Genomic DNA, 23,692 nt, shown 5'->3' on the forward strand with positions numbered 1-23,692 from the left:
ACTCTTCTTGGTGGTCAATAGCATCAAGAGCATGGTAGCAGAATTAAGCCTTACCCATGCTATCTCATCCTACCTGCATATGGAATATAAGAGAGAAATGAGATTATTCAATCCAAGTCACAAATGCTACCAAATATTTTCTTTTAAGCTAGAAATCACCAGCCAATCATTTATTGTTGACATTGCAGCATGGTAGAGTTAGCAGGGCCCTTAGAAATCATCTAGTCCAACCCCTCCCCTCCCATGTTAACAGATGGGGAAACTGAGGATTAAAGAATAGAAGGGACTTGCTCATAGTCACACGTGGAGATAATGGCAGAACCAGGACTAGAAACTGAATCTCTGGACTCTCCAGTCCAAGGATCTCTCCATCCACCAAATTGGCTTTACACATTTTAGAAAATAACACACTGCCAACATATTGTGCAGGAGCCCTTGTATTTCTTGGGTAGCTAAATTGAGCCTCTTGCCTGGGATTCAGAGTAGGAAATATGTGGATGTCTAGGCTATAATCACACACAGGCTTTGTTATGGGGGGTTTCCATGGCAACTCAGCTCCAAACACTACCGGTGGGTTGGCTGTGGTGCAGCTGTGTCTTTAGTCACAGCCTATTTCTCCTCTCCTTCAGCCTCCTCATGGTTGGAGGCCAATAATTCAGGCTCTGTGGATGATGGAGGCACTTCTCGGGGGGCAGTTTCCTGGGCTGGCACTGACTCGTACTCTGAACTTTGAAGTGGCTTCGTCACAGGCCTGTGGGAAAAAAGAGGGCACAGAAAAGAGTGCGTTAATGAGACAGAGACTGGAGGGCTGAGGCATGGGGAAACTGAGGCACATCTTCTATGCTGAGCAAGTCAAGCCCCACAGTTGAAGTAAGCCAAGTGAGAAAGACATCCAAAGATGAGAGGAAACCGTCATAAATATTTACTAAGTGTCAGTTATGTATCAGGCACTGTGCTAGGTGCTAGGGATATTTGAGAAGAAAAGGCTGGGGGAGGAAGAACCCAAGGGTAATCTCCAATTCAAATCAAAAAAACAATTAGCTAGGATCCTAGCTCTAGAGCTGAAAGAAGCCAGCTAGTCTAACTCCCTCATTTTACAGAGGAGGAAACTGAGGCCTATGAAAGAAGTGACTCTCCAAAAGTCACACAGGTAGTAAACATCAGAGGCAAAGTTTGAGCCCAGGTCCTAAAGCCAGGGCTCTTTCTACTGTACTAGACAACACAAGGTACCCATGATATCTGTCCAATATGAATTAGACTCAGTAACTTCTGAGGCCCCCTCCCAGTCTGAGAACTCCCAGACATGGGTAGAGAATGCCGTTACGTATTTGACCTAGGGCATAGCAGAGCTGAGATTCGAAACTAGGTCTGCTGGTTCTTACTATAAGACTCTTTCTACTTCACCACCTGCCAATCTTATAGAATGTCACCACTGGTCTAGGGTATGACATGATATTAGCAAAAACTATCCCTTGTGTCTTATGCTAAAAATGGCCACATTACAGAACAATGCATTTGATGTGTGGTTAAGAAATATCTTTCAAAAGATCAAGAATCTCAAAGGAAATAAGGGCAGAAAGTATCACTTGCTATTCCTCACATTGAAAGACCTCCTGTCTTTGGGCCCTTTTGCTGGTTGAGCCTCAGGCCTGGAATTCTCCCCCTTCCAACCTCTGGACTCCTAGAATCCCTGGCTTCCTTTAAGATTCAACTCAAATGGCTGGGATTCTTATAATCTAGCCACTGCTCAGATTCCTAAAATCTAGCCATTGCTCAGATTTTCACAATCTAGCCAATAGCCCACAGATGCTCAGATTCCTTAAGAGTCTGGCTAATATGGCGAATCTTCAATAAACCATGTTTTTGGCTAAAAAAAAAAAAAGATTCAACTCAAATGCCGGTCTTTCTTGCTCTCATCAACTTCTCCAAAGCTACCTCCCCTCTACTTTGTATTTATGTTATATGTTCTGATTTATACATGTTATGTCCTTCATTAAAATAAAAGCTCCTTCAGGGCAGGGACTGTTTTCACTTTTTCTTTGAATCCCCTAACTCAGTGCCTGACATAGTAAATGCTTAATAAAGCTTGTGATTGATTGAATTTACTAGATTTCCAATTATATTGTAAAGCAGTAATCATCAAAACTATTTGGTACAGGTTAAAAAAATAAAGAGGGAGACTAGCAGAAAAGGCTAGATAAGCAAACCTCAGAAACAATCAAACATAGTAACCTAGTGTTAGATAAACTCACTAACATCAACTACTTGGGGAAGGACTTTTTCTTTGACCAGAAGTTCTGGGAACTTGTAGTGCTCAGAACAGTGCCTGGCACATAGTAAACATTAATAAATGTTTATTGAATCGAATCAAATTGAACTGGAAAGCAGTTTGGCAGAAATTCAGTTTGGACCATCATCTTACACAAAATACCAAAATAAACTCCAACTGAATAAGCAACCTTAACATAAAAGGTCACATTATTAAAAGAAAATGAGAGGAAAATAGAAGGAGGAACTTTTCCTAACAATGGCTAAGGAGAGAATTCTTAATGCAACAAGAGATAGAGATGGGCATAACAGACAAAATAGATATGTAATTACATAAAATTAAAAAGCTTTTCAATAAATAAAATCAATGCTACTAGAATCAGAAGAGAAACTATAGATTGGAGAAAAATCATTGCCTCAAATATTTCTAATATCTGATATTCCAGATATTTAGGGAACTAACACAAAAAATAAGACCAAGAGTTATTCCCAAATAAATAAATGGTAAATGGATATAAATAGTTTTCGAAAGAAGAAATACAAAATATCAACACATGGAAAATTGTCCTAAATAACAAATAATGAAAAATTAAAATTAAAACAATTCTGAGGTTTCACCTCACACCTATCAAGTTAGCAAGTATGATAAAGACAGACCAGTCAATATTGGAAGGGCTATGGGAAGACAGGCACACTAAGAGCTTAGCACTTAGCACAGTGCCTGACACATATACACTGTTGGGAGAGCTGTGAGCTGGTTCAATCATTCCAGAAAACAGTTTGGAATTATGCAAGAAAAATAACCAAACCGTTTATATCCTTTGACCAGTTGATGTTACTATCAGAGACATACCCCTCAAGAGACCAAAGAAGATAGAAGGAAATGCTGCATTTAATGACAAAATATTCATTGCCAATTTTTGTGGCGAGACAAAAATGGGGGGAATGTAGGTTCTCATTAATCATGGGTTTGCTGGACAAATTGCAGTATATGAATATAATGGAATGTGTTGTAAGAAATGATAAATGGGAAGAATTCAGAGAAATTTATATGAATTGATGCAGAGGGAAGTAAACAGAGCCAAGAAAACAATATCTACAATGACCACAAAACATAAAGCCAATCCACAGAACTCAGAGCAATTCAATGCAATCTTGACTTCTGATGATGGAAAGCATCTCCCACCCTAAGGTAAAGCGATGTGAAATCAGGCATGTGTCATCTGACATTATCAACGTGTCAGAAGATCCTACTTAGCAGAATGAGGCTGGTGGGGCAAGTTATTGGGAAATAATGATGTAACAAAAAGAAGATCAAAATATTTTTCAAGACAAGAAGTAACTATCGCATTCAGGTAACAACGGAAAAAATTCTCACTGCATCTCCTTTGTTATGACTTTTCTTTTCTTGGACTTGGCCTTGGCCTTTGTCATGAAAAACCAAACAATCAAGCAGATGATGATGGCAGCCAGGAGGGCTCCGATCAGTGCCCCAACAATGACACCTGCTTCCGAATCTAGGAGGGAAAAAAGTCTTGTCAATAGTGTGGCTCACATCATGGACCTTCAAGCTAGAGAGGGACCATCAGCGCTCCTGAACTGTAGGGATCCCTGCATTCCAGACAGGAAAGAGAATCTCCCTCTTTTGCTGCTCTGTCCTGGGGCCATGCATGATGAACCCGGTTCCTCTAGCACTTGTGTGTCCTGTTCTATATACACCATCTTCTTCATTTTCCTCTGGAGCTTAGGTATGGAGCTTAGGAGCGTTAGTATGCTTAGGGCATACTCTGAGCTCATCCAGGGCAAGGATCCCTCTCCTGCTTTTCTCACTGTTCCTGCAATGGTTCTATATGTGGGGATAATGGGGAAAAGATAGATCATGGGATCCTAGCTCTAGAACTAGAAGGGACCTCAGAGGTCAGCCAGTCCAATGCCTTCATTTTACAGAAGAGGAAACTGAGACCCAGAGGAGGAAGTGACTGGCACAAGGTCACACAGGCATTAGGTGACAGAGACAGGATTTGAATCCAGGTCCTCTCACTCCAAATCCAATTGCCTTTTCACCATACCATGCTGCCTCTAACCCTTCCTAGGCTGACTCGGTTTCCTCCTCTGTATAATGAAGAGGTTGGGCCAGAGAGATGGCCTTTAAAGGCCCTTCTTTTCTTCTTCTTTCTTTTTTTAAATTAAATTAACCAAAGGTTTATCTATTTTATTGGTTTTTTTCCTTGGTGGTAGCTTCACCCTTTTCATTCTTAATACTAGTAATTTGGTTTTCTTCTTTCTTTTTTTTTTCTAATTAAATTAACCAAAGTAAAGGTCCTTCTTTTCCAGCCTAGCATTAGGATTCGTGGAGGTGTGAAGCTAAAGTCAGCTTTCTCCAGTTTGAGAAAGCAGTATTTGGAGAAAGCTGGGTGGCTTCACTCAGGTAGTTACCATTTCCTTTGGATATGCTGAGAGGAACCAGAAGGGAAACCCAGTCAGAGACTATGCAGGGGACTCTCTCTGATTTTATGTACCTAGGCCTAACAATGAGTGGAGAGGCAGCAAGGCCCAGTGAGTTGAGGGCAGGCTTGAGAGTAGTTGGGAAGACCAGCCTCTGGTTCATTCTGGATGCCAACCCTGGGCCAGCCACTGAACTCTCAGCACCCCAAGCCACTCTCAAAGACCATAAATTGTAGTTGAATTGCAGGTTTGTGGAGGGGTGTCCACTCAGGTCTCTACCTCAGGAGCTCCCACTAATGAATGAAATCAAAGGTCTGAATCCTGGAACAAGAATAAAGGAGGGAAATAAAGCAAGAGAACCCAGAGAGGAACCAGGCATTCATTTATGGTTCCATAAGAATCCATTTGGTTGAAATGACCCTGGGCTTGGTACACACCAAAGGTCACAAGCAGGACACAGCACATTAATACTGTCAACTCACGTCCTGTGATGAGATCAATCTCACAGGAGCTGTTCCCAAGGTTGTTGCTAGCAATACACCGGTAGTGGCCTTTCTCAAAGGTGGTCAGATTGCTGATAACCAAAAGCCCACTTGATGGATCTGCCAAAAACAGGAAAAGTACTTTTGTTATAATTTTTTTTTAATTTTTAGGCAATTGGGGTTAAGTGACTTGCCCAGGGTCACACAGCTAGTAAGTGTCAAGTGCTTGGTCTGAGGCCGGATTTGAACTCAGGTTCTCCTGACTTCAGGCCCGGCACTCTATCCACTGCGCCACCTAGCTGCCCCAGAAAGGTACTTTTGAAATAACAAATCGACATATATGAGCAAATAGCAATGCTTCAATATGATTCAATTCCACAGACTTTTATTATGTGCCTACTGAATGCCAAGCAAAGACAAGAAATAGTCTCTACCCTCAAGGAGTTTATACTCAATTGGATGTGGCTGGAGATGCCTAGACTTGCTTATGAATGTATGGTGAGTTGTGCATGGCTCTCCCTACCACCCCACGTCCAATCCCTGCTCATCCTTAAAGCCCTTGCCCCAATGCCATTTCTTCTAGGCCACTGAAACTCAACTCAACAAGCATTTATTAAGTGCCTACTGTGTGCCAGGTGCTGGAGATACAAGGACTGAACAAAACTGTTCCTGCCCTCAAGAGCTTACCTTCTCCTGGGAGGAAAAAACACATACTCAGGAAAATCCATACAAAATACACAGGGGGTCCCAAAACTCTTAGTGAAGCTTAAAACTCGGTCAGTTCCACCAAATGGTGGGGAAATTAAGTTTATTAAAGCTTAAAACTGCACTAAGACTTTTGGGACACCCTATATGTATAAAGTAAATACAAAGTAACTGGGGGAAGGAGAGAGCATTAACAGCTAGGGGCATCTGAAAAGGTCTCATGTAGGAAATGGCACAAGAGTTCCAAGAGGTGCAGGTGAGGAGGTAAGAAATGAAATGCTATGTACAGGAAATAAGAAATAGACCAGCTTGGCTATAACATTGAGTATATAAAGAAAAATAAACATGTAAAGATAGGTTGGAGCCAGACTGTGAAGGGCTGTAAAAGACAATCAGGGGGGTTATATTTTATCCCAGAGGTAATAGGGAGCCATTGAGACTTCTTGAGCAGAGTAGTAACATGGTTAGACCTACCCTTTAGGAATATCAATTGGGGGAGAGGGGAAGGATATATTGGTGCTAAGCACTGGGAATAGAAATTCAAAAACAAAAACAGTCCCTGCCCTCAAGGAACTCACAATCAAAAGAGGGAGACAACACATATAGGACAGCGGTGGGCTAGGATAGTGAATGCGAGCACTGGAAAATAGATTGACATACTCCATCCAGGAACAATGGCAGAGTTGATTTGATCATGGTTCATGGTTCCAGAACTACAGAGTGGTGGGGAGTGGGGGCTGGGGGGAGAGGGTATGGACATTTGCAGGGGTTGGTCCTTGGCAAGTCTGGATGCCTAGATGGTAAGAGGCCTGCTGCCCAAACCCTCATGGCTTTAGAAGGCTGAGGTATCATTAATATGCTCACTGTCCCTTATCGCCAAAGGTTGAGGGATCTCAAGTCCCAGCTTCAATGTTGAAAGGGGTATTTCCCCTATCCCCCCCCCCACCTTTAAACTCCCCTTGGAACCTTTTGTTAGTATCTCTTTTATGGTACTTTTCCATTCTACCTTGTAATTAGAGCAATCTCTTTGGATATCATGTCTCCTCAACTAGACTGGGTCAAAATAGGACCCAGACAGGAAAAGCTTCTTTGGCCCCCAAATGGTCAGAAGAAGGAGATCACCTGCTTCTCCCTCCCTATCTATGAACACATGGGCTCCCTGGAGAACTTGTCCAGTTTAAGCCCAGCCCGAAAGAGGGGAAGGTCTAGAGCAGAGGTTCCCAAACTTATTTGGCCTATTGCCCCTTTTAAAAAAATTACTCAGTGCTCCCCTGGAAATCTACCTTCTTTAACCCTTTAATGTTTTTTTTTTTTAAATTTGTGTCATTTAAAAAAATATATATATATATATAAAATGACGTGTTTTAAATTTAATAACTTATTATAAGAGTGTGGTTTTTTCCTGCATTGAAATTTTAATCACACAATATTGCATCATGTAACCACATAACATTATATTATAAACAAGTCATTACACGCACATATTCCTGCTGATGCATGCTGGACTTCCTGACAATGTGACAAGCTCTCCTGCCAATACTTGCTTGTTAAGACCTGCCGGCAGACTTGACCACTTGCATTTTGTGTATTTATTTGGAAAATAATGTAATCACTATGACTTTAACTCTGTTATACAACATATGAAACATGTATGAATGATTTTTCAAATTTTTCTTCTCTTCTTATGCTTCTACCACCCCTTTATTTTTCAATGCCCCTTTGCACCCAAGGCTACTACTGCCCCTCCCCCCCCATCATTCCAGTGCCTCCCAGGAGGCTGTATCACCCACTTTGGGAACCTATGGTCTAGAGTAAGCACAAGGCTGAGCTTAAAATTCATTCTGAGATGATTTCATTAGCATTAGATTAATAGCTAGGGGTTAGCTTATGGGAAGTGAATGTTGAAAACTAAAAATAAATAAATTGATTTTAAAAAATAGCTAGGAGTTAAAATTTATACTGGGGCATTTGCTATAGAGTTAGGCTTTGTGGTTAACTCTTCAGAGTTTAGGACTCTGGTGAGAGCTAAGCTATGGTTAAGTCTAGGACATGAATTACAATGAGTCAGGCTTATAAGTAGGGCTAGTTTGGGCTCATATTCAGTTTAGTACTAGAGCTCAGGTGATTGTTAGAAGTAGTGTTGTAGTTAAAAGGTAAAGCAACCCCAGAGTGGGGTAGATATTTGGGATAGCATTGGAGTTATGGCTTTGGCCATGGTTAGGGTTAGCATTATCATTAACATTAGAGCTATTTCATTGGAGTTCCACACTCTAATAACACTTACAGCATTGTCCTGGCACCCATAACCCCCACCCCAGCCTCCCAGATTGGGAATGTCCCAAGTCCAGATATACCCTTCAGTGATACTATAGATTGGGCCCATCCTCAAAGCAACCTTCCCCCAAACTGGACTAAAAACAAGTGGGCCTCCAGGGATTGTGCGGAGGTCTGGGGAGAGAAGGCAGGCCACATTAGCCTATGTGTCATCATCCTCCTTGGGCCTACAAACAACAATAGACTGAGAGCCAATGAGGTATTACTCAGTACTGCAGAGTGGCCACATTGAATTCTATCGAGCCCCTATTGAGTTCTAGGCTCAGATAATACTCACTGTATTGTTCTTTCACGGGTTTGATGGTATCTTCCTCCAGTTTAAACCACTGGTACACAGGGGATGGCATCCCTTCAGCCGAGTGGCAGGAAAGGGAAATGGCATGCTCTGCTTCTGGGGTGCCTCGGATGCTACAATAAGGCTTTGAAGGTTTCACTGGAAGACAATAACAAAGAGTGAGAGTTTATCAGGAGGGTAGCAGTTTGTGATAATTGTCCTCTCTTACCCATTTCCCAAAGGGCACTTCATTGATGTTTCCAAAACCTCCCTTGGCAATTTCCGTAAGGTCCCACCCAGTGACTGTAGGATGCTTCAGCTAATGGAGCTCTCTCTTGAGGGTCAGATGCTGTCTTTCTTTTCCAGCTCTCCATAGATTTATAACCAAGAACTTCTACACAATATATCATTAATGAAACAGATATACTTAAGGAGATATAATGTTTGGGGGGGACAAATTTTTTCAAAGAAAATCAGAGTTGTATTTGGTGGCCATCATTGAATAAATGAGAAAGCACCTATTAAGTGCTTACTATGTACTAGGCATTGAGCTAATCATTCAGTTAATCATGCTAGTAGACACTATCTCAGCTGGCAAGTAGGGTCCAGGCTGGGGTTAGCCATCACAGGGATCTAGGGCAGGTAAAATCAGCACCCGTGCAATGGGATTTTTTTTCTTTTTAAAATTAATTAGTTAATTAATTTTTAGTTTTAAACATTCACTTTCATAAGATTTTGAGTTCTAAATTTTTCTTCCTCCCTCCACTCCGCCCTCCCCAAGATGGCATGCAATCTGCTATAAGCTATACATGTACAATCATATTAAACCTGTTTCCTCATTAGTCATGTTGTAAAAGAAGCACATCAGAACAAAAGGGAAAAACCATAAGAAGAAAAAACAAAAACAAAATAAAAGAGAAAATAGTATGCTTCAAAATACATTCAGACTCTACTTCTTTCTCTGCATATGGATAGCATTTTCCATCATGAGTCTTTTGGAGTTGTCTTAGATCCTTGCATTGCTGAAAACAGTCAAGTCTAGCAAAGTTAGTCATTGCACAATGTCACTGTTATTGTGTAAGGTGTTCTACTGGTTCTGCTCTCTTCACTCAGTATCAGTTCATGTAAGTCTTTCCAGGTTTTTCTGAAGTCAGCCTGCTCATCATTTCTTTTGGAACAATAGTATTCCATTCCATTCATATACTACAATTTGTTCAGCCATTCCCCAATTGATCTCCTCAATTTCCAATTCTTTTCCACTGTAGAAAGAGCTGCTAGAAATATTTTTGTACATGTGGGTCCTTTTCTCTTTTTTATGGTCTCTTTAGGGTACAGATTTAGTAGTGGTATTGCTGAATCAAAGAGTATGCACAATTTTATAGCCCTTTGGGCATAGTTCCAAATTGTTCTCCAGAATGGTTGGATCAGTTCACAACTCTACCAACAATCATGCAGTGGGATTTGAGGGGTGCCAGAAGAAGCCTCCATTTCAAAAGCTCTATCTCTCCTATAGGCCTACTATGATGCCTGACATGCTGTTACTAGAGATTCACTCTCTGACTCTCAGAATGTCAGAGAAGGAGGGAAATCCAAAACACCAAAGGTCACAGAAGGGTAACTGGGCCAACTCACACCTGAGATAAATGAGGTCCTGAGATAGGAGGCACTTGGCCAAGGTTACACTGTTAGATAGGCCCTGTTGTTGTTATTCAGTCATTTCTGACTCTCCTGACCCCATTTGGGGTTTTCTTGGCAGAGATACTGGAGTGGTTTGCCATTTCCTTGTTCAGTTCATTTTACAGATGAGGAAACTGAGGCAAACAGGGTGAAGTGACTTGCTCAGAGTCACACAGCTAGTAAGTATCTGAGGCTGGATTTAAACCTAAGAATATGAATCTTCTTGATTCCGAGCCTGACACTCTATTCACTGTGCCATCTACAGATAGTCCCCAAGTCTCTAGGAATCCCCAGTTAAAAAACAAAATCCTCTCTCTCTCCCCCTTTCAAGAGGGAAATTTTGGGTCTTGAATTTATCCTATGACTGACTGTGAAGTGAATTCCCAGAGAGGAAATACTATGTACCAAAGCAAATTAGCACTTCTTATGCAAGGTTTTGTAGTAGAGGTTCTTAGCCCATGGTCTAAGAATTTCTTATATTTCAACATCATTGCTTTCCTTTGCAATCCTATGTGGTTTATTTTATGCATTTAAAAATCTTTTCTGAGAAGAGGTCCATAGGCACCAAATTGCCAAGGGGCATATGGCACAGAGAGGTAAGAAACTCTTAAAGAGCTATTTCATGTTGGAGTCAGGACTTGAACCCAGGTCTTTGTGACCCTGTATTAGGCTCCCTACCTATCACCAATGCTGTCAAATTTAAATCGAAACAGATCCCTGCTGGCTGCATATTTACTTAGAAAAGCACAAATTAACCATATCTATGTTGCACAGTATTTTTATTTATTTGTTTATTTTTATATTGTTAAGTGTTTCCAATAACATTTGAATCTGGATGTGGGCTTTGAGTTTGAAATCTCTGTGTCACATCATGTTGCTTCATCCTGAGAGGGCTGACAGGTCAAAAATTATTCTCATTTCCTTTTATGTGTTGGCCTCCCCATTAGAATATAAGCTTCTTGAGGGTAGAGATGGCTTTCATTTTGCTTCGTATTCCCAGAGTTTAGCACAGTGCCTGGTACATAGTAAGGGAGCTAGGTGGTGCTGCAGTGGATAGAGCACCACTCCTAGAGTCAGAAAAACCTGAATTCAAATCTGCCCTCAGACGCTTACTAGCGGGGGGACCCTGGCCAAGTCACTTCACCCTGTTTGCCTCAGTTTCCTCATCTGTAAAATGAGCTGGAGAAGGAAATGGCAAACCACTCCAGTGTCTTTGCCAAGAAAACCCTAAATGGAGTCACAAAGAGTTGGATGTGACTTAGAAACAACTAATAAATACTTGTTCACAGACTAGCTATAAGGCTTTAAAATTTGCAAAACACTTTCCACACTAAAACCTCATGTGACAGATCCTATCAATGTCACAGATGAAATTCTGAGAGTTGAAGTCACTTGGCGGTGGTCACATGGTTCATAGTGTGAGGTGAGATTTGAACCCCAAGTTTCCTGCTCCAAAGCCAGTCCATGTTCTATTAAACCAAATTTACTTCTCCTAGACCCTGATCAGCAGGGCTTCCCTTGTCTTGTTGGAGCAGGACTGCTAGTGTCTGCCAACTCTTCCTTCCTCCTCCGCAGTCTCCCTCCAGTGTTCACTGGCGGCCAAGCCAAGCCTCAGGGTAATTTGTAAGACCTGAGGCTAATATGGTGGATGTGCGTGGGTTGGAGCACAAAGGGAGTGAGAGGAATTGGAAAGACCAGTGGAAAAGACAAAGGGCGAGCTTTTCCCAGCCTCCAAATAAAACAGTGGAAGGGATTGATCTGAGCCCTGAGCCAGGGAAAAGATGAATAGAAGCAAGGCACCCCAAAGAGGCTGAAGTGAAATGAGAAAGGACTTCTAGCTGAGAAGGAAAAGTCAGAAAGTCTTAACAACTGTGCAGGACTATAGCCTGGACTATAGCTAGAAATGACAAGCCCAAAGACATGTTGGCCCAGGTCTTTCTGTCTTCTTTACAAGTAACACACTTGCTATAGATGTTATTTGTTGTTGTTCAGTCTTGTCCAACTCTCCGTGACCTCATTTGGGGTCTTCTTGGCCGACATACTGGAGTGGTTTGCCATTGCCTTCTCCAGCTCCTTTTACAGATGAGGAAACTGAGGCAAACTGGGTGACATGATTTGCCCAGGGTCACACAGCTAGTCAGTGTCTGAGGTCAGATTGGAACTCTAGGCCCAGACCCAGGCCCAGTGCTCTATCCACTGCGCCACCTGACTCCCAATTGCCAACTTAATGCCTGCAAGGGCATTAAGGATGCCTAAATGAGAGCTATAGTGTCAGGTTCTACTGTTCCCAGAATGGGGAAGGGAAGGGAACAGCATTTATTATGTGCTGGGCACTGTGCAAAGTGCTATGGGAGATTTTTGGCAGGTGGGGGCATAGGCCACAAAAATCAGGGAATATCATTAATTACTAATAAGCCCTCTCAGATTGAACCGGACCAGGTCCATGCCATTCTAGAGCTCTTTTTCTGAGAGATGGGTTCCACCAGCACTGTAAATACCTAATTTTGCTCTTGAGGGCAAGAGTATCAAATCATGCCCTCCTCTTACCTGATGGTGTGGTGTGAGGTAGAAAAAAAATAGTGCCTCATCAGCCTCTCCCTTGGAACAGATCTAGTTTACCCAGACAAGGAGGTACCTGGAACCCCAAGGGAAGGAAGCTACAAAGAAAAGAACACTGAACTTAGAGTCAGGGGACATAAGTTCAAAAATTCTACCTGTGTGACCTTGAGCAAATCACTTCACCTCTCTTGGCCTCAGTTTCTTAATCTTCTAGTTCTAGAGCAGGTCTGCACAACCTGCTGCTTGTGGGCACGCCAAAGGATTTCGGGCAGCCCTCAAAAAATGTAGAGGAAAACATCCTCTACATTTTTCATGGGCTGCCCGAAATTCTTTGGCAGGCTGCAGGTTGTGCAGGCCTGTTCTAAAGTCTTCTGATTCTAAGGAGAAGAACATGGGGTCCTACCTGGGTAGTAGGATGGCTTGGAACTAGAACCTCTATCTCATGACTGTCAGGCCAAGGATCTTTCTATCTGGGGGCTTTCTCACTCTTTCCTGGGTGGGCCAATGTGATGGTGGAAGTTTCATCAAGGTTCCTTAGGCATTCTCTTGGGCTCCTCTCTTTCTATACTCTTTCTCAACAATCTTAACAGTTCCCACGGGTTCAATGGTCATGTCTGGGCAGATGACTCCATCCCTAACCTCCTTCCTGACCTCCAGTCATACAGCACCCATCGCTTGCTGCACATCTCCACCTGGGGTCCATTGGCATCTCTGCCTCAATATGTCCTAAACAGGACTCTTGTTTTCCAAGCCCTTAACCTGCTCCTCCTCCACGCTTGCCTGTTCACGTTGAGGGCATGAGGGCACCATTATTCTTCCAGTCACCTAGGTATGTAAGGTCAGGGTCATCCTCTTCTTTCTCCCTCAAAAGCACTTAGTAGAGTGCTTGGTACACAGCAGGCACAATATAAATGCATATTCCCTCTCTCTTTCTTCTCCCTTCTGTCAGTCCCCACACATAATCATTTGCCAAGTCATCTCTATCCTGGCTTGGACTCTCATCAACTTTCTTCTCACCTATTGCAATAGGATCCTAATTAGATGGCCAGTCAGTCAACAAGCACGTGTTAAGTGCCTACCATGTGCCACTGTGCTGTTGTCCCACTCCATTTTCCATCAGCCGCTCTTCTTTATTTCACCTTCCCTCCCAGGATAAGCTGATTGCCTGAAATCTCATCACCACAAGTTTTGATACTGTATACTTTCTCAACGCACCCTCAGTTGTGTCTCCCCTCAGAGGGGAGTGGCAAGGCAATTAGGGTTAAGTGACTTGCCCAGAGTCACGCAGACAGTAAGAATTATGTGTCTGAGGCAGATTTGAACTCTGGTCCTTCCGACTCCAGGGCTGGTGCTCTATCCACTGCACCACCTAGCTGCCCCAGGGCAGTTTTCTTTGATAATTTCTTAAAAGATGATATCTAGGCTTTTTTTTTTTTGATCATAGCTTTCAGGTAGTCTAATAATTTTTAAATTATCTCTCTTGAATCTATTATCTAGGTCAGTTATTTTTCCAACGTGATATTTCACATTTACTTCTATTTTTTTATTCTTTTGATTTTATTTTATTATTTCTTGATGTCTCATGTAGTTGTTAGCTTCCATTTGCCCAGTTCTAATTTTTAATTTTTTAATTTTAATTTTTCTAATTTTTAGGCAGTTGGGGTTAAGTGACTTGCCCAGGGTCACAAAGCTAGTAAGTGTCAAGTGTTTGGTCTGAGGCCGGATTTGAACTCAGGTCCTCCTGACTTCAGGTCTGGTGCTCTATCCACTGTGTCACTTAGCTGCCCCCCCCATTCTAATTTTTAAGGAATTATTTTCTTCAGTGAACTTTTGGACATCCTGTTCCATTTGGCTAATTCTGCTTTTCAAGGCATTCTTCTCCTCATTGGCTTTTTGTACCTCTTTTACCATTTGGCCTAGTCTGTTTTATAAGGTGTTGTTTTCTTCAGTATTTTTTTGAGTCTCCTTTACCAAGCTGTTGACTCTTTTGTCATGATTTTCTTGCATACTTTCATTTCTTTTCCCAATTTTTCCTCTACCTCTCTTACTTGATTTTTAAAATCTTTTTTGAGCTCTTCCATGGCCTGAGACCAATTCATATTTTTTCTTTGAGGCTTTGGATGTAGCAGTTTTTACTTTGTTGTCTTCTTCTAAGTGTGTGTTTTGATCTTCCTTGTCACCATAGTGACTTTCTATAGTCAGGATTTTGTTGTTGTTGTTTGCTCATTTTTCCATCCTATTTCTTGACTTTTAACTCAATGTTAAAGTGGAGCTCTGCTTCCAGGGTGGAGGGCACACTTTCTTTTTTTTCTTTTTAGGCAATTGCGGTTAAGTGACTTGCCCAGGGTCACACAGCTAGTAAGTGTGAAGTGTTTGGTTTGAGGCCGGATTTGAACTCAGGTCCTCCTGACTTCAGGGCCAGAGGGCACACTTTCTTAAGCTTCAAGGTTTTTGTTTAGCTAGCTCAGGGGGGTCTGTAAGCTTTTGGTTCTTCCAAGGTGATATGATCTAAGGAGAGATGTTTACTACTCTCCTGGCCTGTGCTCTAGTCTGTTCATGACCACAAGCACTCTTTTCTGACTTGGAACTGTGACCAGTGTCCCTGCTCCCCTGTGGCCACAACCTCTGGTGTGCTGGTGCTTCTCCTAGCCTTGGGACTGCCACCCAGGACTGTGACCTAGATCTGAGTATGCATAATGCAACAGAGTCCTGCCCCCAGTGCCACCAAAAGGACATCTGTAATCTCCCTCTGACCAGCTATTCGACCCCCTTACCATCTGTTGGCTAAGAGCCCTAGAAGCAATTGCTGCTGATGATGATTCGGTCACTTCCAAGGCCTGCTCCTGGTTTGCTGGGGCCAAGTCTGCACCGGAGTAACCTGCACTGGACTGTGCTCCACTCTCACCTGGTGCGAAAGACCTTTCCTGCCAACCTTTTAAATTTTCTTGGACTAAAAATTTGTTTCACCTTATCCTTTAGTGGGTTCTGCTGCTCTAGAATTTGTTTTGAGGCATTATTTGAAGGTATTTGGAGGGCAATTTGGGAGAGCTCAGGCGAGTCCCTGCCTTTTCTCTGCCATCTTGGCTCATTAAGCTCAGTTTTGACTCTATCAACAAGGGATTGGACCAGGGTCACATGGCAAGTTAAAGGTCTCCTATCTCCCAGGTCAGGGTGCTTCCCCACAGCCAGGTTTCATTAGGGACTCCCTGAAACAATGTCCAATTTATCTTTTTTATATTTTGTTTGTAACATTTGTTTGCCTATTGTCTCTTTCAATTAATCTTGCTCCTTGAGGGCAGGGATTGGTATTGCCTTTCTTTGTATCCCCAGTACTTAACATAGAGCCTGGCACGTAGTAGATGCCTAATAAATGCTTGTTGACTTAACTCCCTGGGGGCTACACTGTCCCCTGGAGCTGCATTGGTAGTGGTCTCCTGTGTCACAGTAGGAAAAACAGGCTGAAAAAAGAAACATATGTTTGCATCCAAGCTTACAGCCCTTGGCTACGTACTCCTCCTCCCCACTCACAATGTCCCTCCAACCCAAGATTGCACCCCTTGAAACAAAAATACAGAGAAAATCTTTGTGGTACCTAACACGTTGGCCATAACAAATCCTTGGTTATTTCCCTGAAAGTCAGGTGGGTTGTTGACATCGCAGATATAAACTCCGCTGTCTGCAGGTTGCATGTTGGAGATAGTGATGGAGGCATTTCCTGGGGTGGAGGCCCCTGTAATCCGGTCCTTATACTTTCCAATGTCAGATGGTTGTCCACCCATAGAATAATAAATCTGAGACAACAGAGAAATAACAGGCAAGTGCATAAAAAGAAACTTTGGGTACTCCAAATCACAGCATGTCAATTGGGGGATCCATTATACCAGGACAAGCCTCTCGGCAGTATTGTTATTGTAATGAGGCTGGACTGGGCCAGAGCATGCATAGATATTCCCTTTGTGGTTCCAGTCCAAATGACCATATAGAATAACCTTGGACTGAACCTACTTTCATCCTTTATGACTCAAGGGTTTGCAATGGGAGATGACTGAGAGTTCTTTCATTAGTTTCTGATAACTAAGTAGAAGATGAACTAGAATAGAATGGATATAAAAAAGGGAAATATGCCCCTTGGTCACATTAATCCCCCAGTACCTAGCATAGTACCTATATAGTAGGTGCTTAATAAATGTTTATTGATTGACTGGTTGCTCTCTCTTTTCTTTCCCCTTGAGGTGATAGGACTGCTTTGAGCTGCTTCTGAGAGCTGAGTGAGAGAAAGGCAGCTACCTTGTCTTCCACCTGGCCCATGTGGCTTTACACACATGGTTCACTCTGTCTCTTTGTGTTTGTTCTTTCCTGATCCTAGGGAAATGAGTATTCAGAGATGGAAGTGTCCAGGCAATCGCATGAATCTGGGCCATCCGGAGGTTCCATTGGAAGGCCCATTGGCAGTTGGAGCTGAATGGCAGCAGTAGCTCAAAGTAGTTGAGAAAGAGCAAACACCTGAAATGTGGGTCACTCCTTTTGTATATCTATTGAGTGCTGGTTCAGCATCCCCTGAGTTATCAGGTTTTCCAACTTCAGTAGTCAATTAGAGAACTCTGGGTCATCTGCCATTGCAAACCCTTGTGTCAATCATCAAGGCCAAAAGTGGCCACTTGGACTAGAACCAGGCAGGGAATATATGTGTATGTTGCAAGGACTGTCCCCATAGGCCAGTCCACTCCCACTACATCAACAAGCTGATATTCAGCTTCTGTTTAAAGATTTCTAATGAGAGTGAACCTCATACCTCCCTGGGCATCCCATTCTAGTGCTGGACAGATCTAGTTGTTAGGAAGTTTCCCTTATGCTGTTTGTCATTTTCTCCCCATTGCTCCTAATTCTATCTGCTGGGGTCAATGAGAACAAATCTAATCCCTCTTCCACAAGAGGTCCCTTCACATACTTGAACACAGCCATCACATAGTCCCCAAATTGTCCCTTCTCCAGGTAAAACATGCCCATTTTCTTCAACCAGTCCTCATATGGCAGGACTCCAAAGTTCTTCACCCTCCCATTTGCCTGCCTCTGTACATACTCAGAACTATATAGAATGCTTCTCTTCATAATGTCTAGATTAAATTAGTCTTTTGGTGGCTATGTCACACTATGTGCTTAGCACAGTACCTGACACATAATAGGTGCTAAATAAATGTGAATCATCATTATTATTAACTCATATAGAATTTGCAGACCACTAAAACTCTCTGGTTTCTTTAAGATGATCTGTTCCCTAGCTAGACCTCTCATATCTTATACTTGTGAAGCTTATGTCTAAACCTAAGGACAAAACAATTTATCTCTATTAAATATAATAATAATAACAATAATGCACATTTATGCCCTTTAAGGTTTGAAAAGTACTCTACATATTATCTCATTTGACCTTCACAGCAACCCCAGGTGCTATTATTATCCCCATTTTACCAACTAGGAAGCTGAGGGGGACAAAAATTAAATGACTTGTTCAGGGTCAGACAGCTAAGTAAGCATCTGAGGCTAATTTTGAACTCAGGTCTTCTTGACTCCAGGTCAAGCATTCTATCCATGTACCACCCAGCTGCTTTATGAGATCCAGTCCCAAAGTTTAGCACAAGATCTTTTTTGATCATGGCTTTATAATTTACTGCATTAGGGCTAAGTCCTCATTCTTCTCCCTCCCCACAAACTCTTTAGTCTAAGCTTCCTGGAAAACACACAGAAATTCTGATCAAGTTGTAAATCCTGACAGAAGCAAAAATCCCACTCTCTCTTTGGGCTTTGTAATCAGCATCTTAAATGTGAGTGGTAGCCTCAAAGTCATTGTCTTCTGAGAGCTCCAGTAGAGGGCACCAGTCTAAGAACCCTGGGAGCTTTGCATACTGCACAGACAGCATCTATAGAAAGCTCATTTTTCACTTAGATACAGACCAATGCTCTTTCTAGTCCCCAAAAATATGAGAAAAAACACTGATGTGCTCCCACTTGTAGGACACCTAACACATGGTAGTCACTCAACAAATATAAACATACTGCAAGTTCCCTATAGTACAATATACTCCTGAGAGGTTCATACAGTTGACAGATTATACTATAAAATGGCAATTAACAAAATATCTTGTACTGCATTTAAAAAAAAACGGGAAAATAAATCAGTGGAACAGAATGAGAATGAAATGGAAACAATATTGTTTGTTAAATTCAAAATTACAAAACAGTGGGGAAGAAAGGCATTATACAATAAAGCCTGCTACAAAAACCCCCCAATAAATTCCAAGTGATACAATGATATAAATATATTTTTAAACACCCCATAAGAACATTAGAAAGAAAGCTCAGTTGTGGAGAGGAAGAAAATTCTTCTCTATTAAACAAATGGAAAAAATCAAGGAGGCAAACTAGATGGATTTGAATATAAAAATAGAAGGATTTTTTGCAGCAACAACAAATCAATGTCCCCAACATAAAAAGGAAAGAAACAGACTAGGAATGAATTTCCAGAGTAATTGCTTCTGATAAAAATCCAACATCCAAAATGTATAAGGAATGGACAGAAATGTTCCAGTCAGTAATGACTCTTCCTTATATATAAACAAAGGACATGAAGAGGAAGTTTGTGAAGAAAAGCAATGTGTCAATAATCCCCAAACTCACTAATAATCAGAGAAATGAAAAATAAAACAATTCTGAAATCAGGTTGGCAAAGATAGAAAAAACAAAAACAATAAACTTCCATGTTGGCCAGATTGTGGGAAAAAAACAACACCACACACACCATTACATTTTTGATGAACCTGTTTAGTGGTATAATCTTTTTTGCAAGGCAGTGGGGGTTAAGTCAGTTGCCCAAGCTCACACAGTCAGTGTCAAGTGTTTAGGGTAGCATTTGAACCCAAGTCCTCCTGAGTCCAGGGCCAGTGCTCTATCCACTGTGCCACCTAGCTGCCCCTGGTGTAATCTTTTTGGACACTTTGACCACACTATTAGGATAATATATTCTAATGTAGTGTCCCAGCTACCTCATTAGGTTTCCTAGAATCCTCTTCTTCAGAACCACTGTTCACCAGCTCTTATTTGCTTCTAAATCTCCAACTGGGTAGACTTTAGCACATGGCATTGTAATAAGGCAAAAGGACATTTACTTAGAATGAAAGGCAAGGCTAATGAACGAGGGGGCATTCCTGGCAGCCACTTCTCCACCCTTCTCCCCAAATGGTTGCCTCCCACAAATCTCCTGAGAAAGCTAATCAACTGCTGGTTAAAAGCTCAGTCTCTCTGCCCAGGAGGAGGGGGCACATCTGTTTCACTCTCACTCTGGTCCTTTAAAAAGGTTATTGTCTTGTTAATGGCTGATTCAGATCACCTCCCTTTTGGTTTCTGCTGGATAGTGCTATTGACACAACTCTTGTCCATCCCTTCATCTCCCCAGTGGTTTCTCCTGCAGTCTCTCCTCAACTCTCATTTATTTTCAGCAGGGTGTTAGACTGCCAGCCACAAACTGGTTTTTGGGGTCACTGCCCTCCCAATGTTGGCACCACAGGATCAAAAGTGTTGACTCTTAGCTGCCTGGACAGACCTGCTGAGAAAGTACAGCCAAAACCTTGTTCTCTCTGTGTGTGTGTGTGTGTGTGTGTGAGAGAGAGAGAGAGAGAGAGAGAGAGAGAGAGAGAGAGAGAGAGAGAGAGAGAGAGAGAGAGAGAGAGAGAGAGAGAGAGAGAGAGAGAGAGAGAGAGAGAGAGAGAGAGAGAGAGAGAGAGAGAGAGAGGAAATGCCTCCGGGAAGTAGAGGCAGGCTTGAGACCCAGGCCAAGGACAGTCTCCTGGTTCCATTTTCCTCTCCTTCCCTGTAATTTCTCACCAGTTCTCCTCTCTGGCCCCAGCTCACAGGCTTCCCAGCTGCAGTTTCCTCTCAAAATTTCAAGCCTGCTTCCATTCAAAACCTCTGGGCACTGCAAAGCCCATTCCCCAACCACCTGCCAAGGATCTAGAGAGGCCCCTCACACTAAGGATGTTATTGGAAAGAAGAAAGGCCCCATCTGTGCACAGATATTCCCAGTGGCTTTGTTTGTAAAAGCAAAAAACTGGAAACAGCCCTTCTGTCCAAAGACTGAATAAGTCAGGGGTATGTGAACATACTGGAATTTTGTTGCATTATAAGAAATGACCAGCATTATGCCTACAAAGAAATTGGGCAGATTAATTTGAAATGCTTCAGAGAAGAAAGTAGAGCATTCCTTCCCCCAAACCAATCTACATACTGCCTAGACTCCAGTGAAGTAATATATCAGCAAAATTGGATGGAGTCTGGAGGAAGACAAAGATTCAGGAAAGGGAAACACGTGTGATTATTATTATTTTGTTAAAGTTACCATAGGTGCTCCTTTAAGAATAAATTAAAATCCTTTCCAGTTTATGGTTTGGGGTATGCTTTGATGTCTTTATTTTGCTTGTTTGAATGGTGGATATGTTGATACCAAGTTTATATTATACAGGTACACATTTTCCTTTAACAATGCTGATAATTTCTGGTTTTACATCACTTTCATTTTCAAATACACTCAAAAAATTCATTTTGTATATATGCTCTACATACTTAATGGCATACACGTAATCCAGCTTCGGATACTATCTGTGTGACCCCTGGGCAAATCACTCACCTTACTCTTTCTGCCTCAGTTTCCTCATCTGGGAAATGGGAATAATAATAGCACCTACTTCTCAGGGTTGTTGTGAGGATAAAACGAGATATTTGTAAAATGCTTTGTAAGCCATAAAGCGTTATATAAATGTTAGCTATTATCTGTCATTGTCATCATCATCATTACCATCATGATATTGTCTCTCCCATTAGAATGTAAGCTTCTTGTGGGCAGAAACTGTTTATTTTTCTCTTTGTAGCTCTACCAGTGCCTGGCACATAGTAAGTGCTTAATAAATGCTTGTCAATTGAGTGATTGAAATATATTCCTCCCCACTCCCTTCTCCAGAGAGAAATATCATGTGAAAAAGAATAAAAAAGAAAGAGGGGAAAGCATTTCAGTGAAACTAGTAAATATATGAATGCAGTCTGATACCATATGTACTATTCTCCACCCATAGTTCCCCTTGGAGCAGCTAGGTGGCACTGCAGTGGATAGAGTGCTGGGCTTCAAGTCAGGAAGACCCAAGTTCAAATCTGACCTCAGACACTTAGTAGCTGAGTGACCATGGGCAAGCCACTTAACCCTCTTTGCCTCAGTTTCCTCATCTGTAAAATGAGCTGGAGAAGGAAATGGCAAACCACTCCAGAATCTTTGTCAAGAAAACCCCAAAAGGGGTCATGGAGAGTCAGATATGACTGAAAATGACTGAACAAAATTTCCCCTTACTCTGAAAAGGGTCAACAATATAATGTGGTAATGGAGAAAACTACTGTGATTCTCAGCAACTTCGAAGAATAAGGGGCTGATAGTCCAACAGTGGAGTACTGTGGTCTACTGCGGGCACCAGATCTCAAGCAAGACATTGGTAAGCTGGAGTACGTCTAAAAGAAGGCAACTACGATGGGAAAGGGCTTTGAATCTGTGCTATACGAGAATCAGTTGTAGGAACTGGGTATGTTTAGCCTTAGAAAAGACTCAGGAGAGATCAGCCTCATTCTCTTTGGCCTCAGAGGGCAGGAGTCAGGGGTAAAAGTTGCAAAGAGGTAAATTCAGGCTTGATATCACCAAAAAACCTTCCTAATTCAGCTATTCCTCCTACATCTTGGGTGTTAGGGACAGGGCATGGCACCTCTGTGATCTGGAAAATCCCTGTAAAAATTTTAGCCTTCCTTTTGTACCAGAGAAGAAGTCTGAATTATTATGGATACTATACATATATTTTACAAATTTCTGAGTTTCTAAACTTTTTCTGTGCCATCTGCCTTTGCATGTTGTCTGTGGCTTCTGCAACACTCCCATTTAATTTCTTATGCAGACCCTCAATGTATCAAAACCATAATGGGGAAAGTTGCGATGTGGAAGGGAGAACTGTAATTACATCTGTCTCAGAGTAGAATGAGCTGCTTCGAGATCTGCCATCAGAAGCTGGGTGACCTCAGATTGAATTATAATGAGAATTCCCAGGGAATGCTTGAATTCTGATTTCAAAGGGATGGCAAGTCTAGATGCCCCCAATTAGATCTGGCCCCAGATGGAGAAAGGGAGATTGCCTTGGGGAAGAACAGAGAGGATTTGTTATATCCTTCCCCCCTCCCCCCAGGTTGTGACATATCCTTCTGTTCAGCCACATCAAATCATCTGACAGGTATATTGGACAAAGACTGGGGTAAGATCATTACAATTCATCTACTCAAGGGGGTCAGACTGCCAACAACTTCAGCTAGGAGGGAGGGACACTGGGAACCTGGCAGTAGTTGAAGAAAGGCTCTGAGAAACCAAAGCAGCCATCATAAACCCAGGCATGTTACTTGTGTAGGAGAGGCCCTCAGCATCTATTGACCTTATTTTACACACAGTTATAACAAAGATGGTTATCCACTTTCCAGACCCACAATTGAATAATTCAATTTAACATTGATCTGATGCACTGGTGATGCAAAACCAAAATTTCACCAAGCTCTCTCAAAGAGCTCATATTCTATCATTACAACAGATCAGAATGGGGGAAAGCAGAGAGACTACTAGAGGGAAGACCCATTGACAGTAATGAGAAATGATAGTTGGTGGCAAAGGAGGAGCTGGTGGAACTATTAAGCTGATACATGAATAATCTAAGTACAGTAGTCTGGGTCCATTTTGGTAGGGGCAAACAATCCTCCATGACTCATAGAATCACAGAGTCTCAAGAGTTAAAAGGAGCTTCAGAAGGGTCATCTATTCCAATGCCTTTCCTGATTCCCGATTTCCCTCTACAATGCTCCCAAAATAAGGGGTCATCCAGCCTTT

The 23,692-nt window shown here is 42.1% G+C and overlaps 1 protein-coding gene across 1 annotated transcript; it reads right to left on the reverse strand.

The window, feature by feature from the left end:
* Positions 1-458: 458 nt before the first annotated feature.
* Positions 459-16,538, reverse strand: VSIG1 (V-set and immunoglobulin domain containing 1). Its single transcript, XM_020967207.2, has 5 exons — positions 16,337-16,538; positions 8,512-8,667; positions 5,196-5,315; positions 3,647-3,785; positions 459-751 (listed from the first exon to the last, which is right to left on the reverse strand). Exons 1-5 carry the CDS (start codon positions 16,521-16,523, stop codon positions 610-612), a joined length of 744 nt encoding a protein of 247 aa, XP_020822866.2. The 5' UTR covers positions 16,524-16,538; the 3' UTR covers positions 459-609.
* Positions 16,539-23,692: the final 7,154 nt, after the last annotated feature.

Source organism: Phascolarctos cinereus, unplaced genomic scaffold (assembly GCF_003287225.1).
Source record: "Phascolarctos cinereus isolate Bilbo 61053 unplaced genomic scaffold, phaCin_HiC Scaffold_8;HRSCAF=390, whole genome shotgun sequence".
NCBI classification, from domain to species: domain Eukaryota; kingdom Metazoa; phylum Chordata; class Mammalia; order Diprotodontia; family Phascolarctidae; genus Phascolarctos; species Phascolarctos cinereus.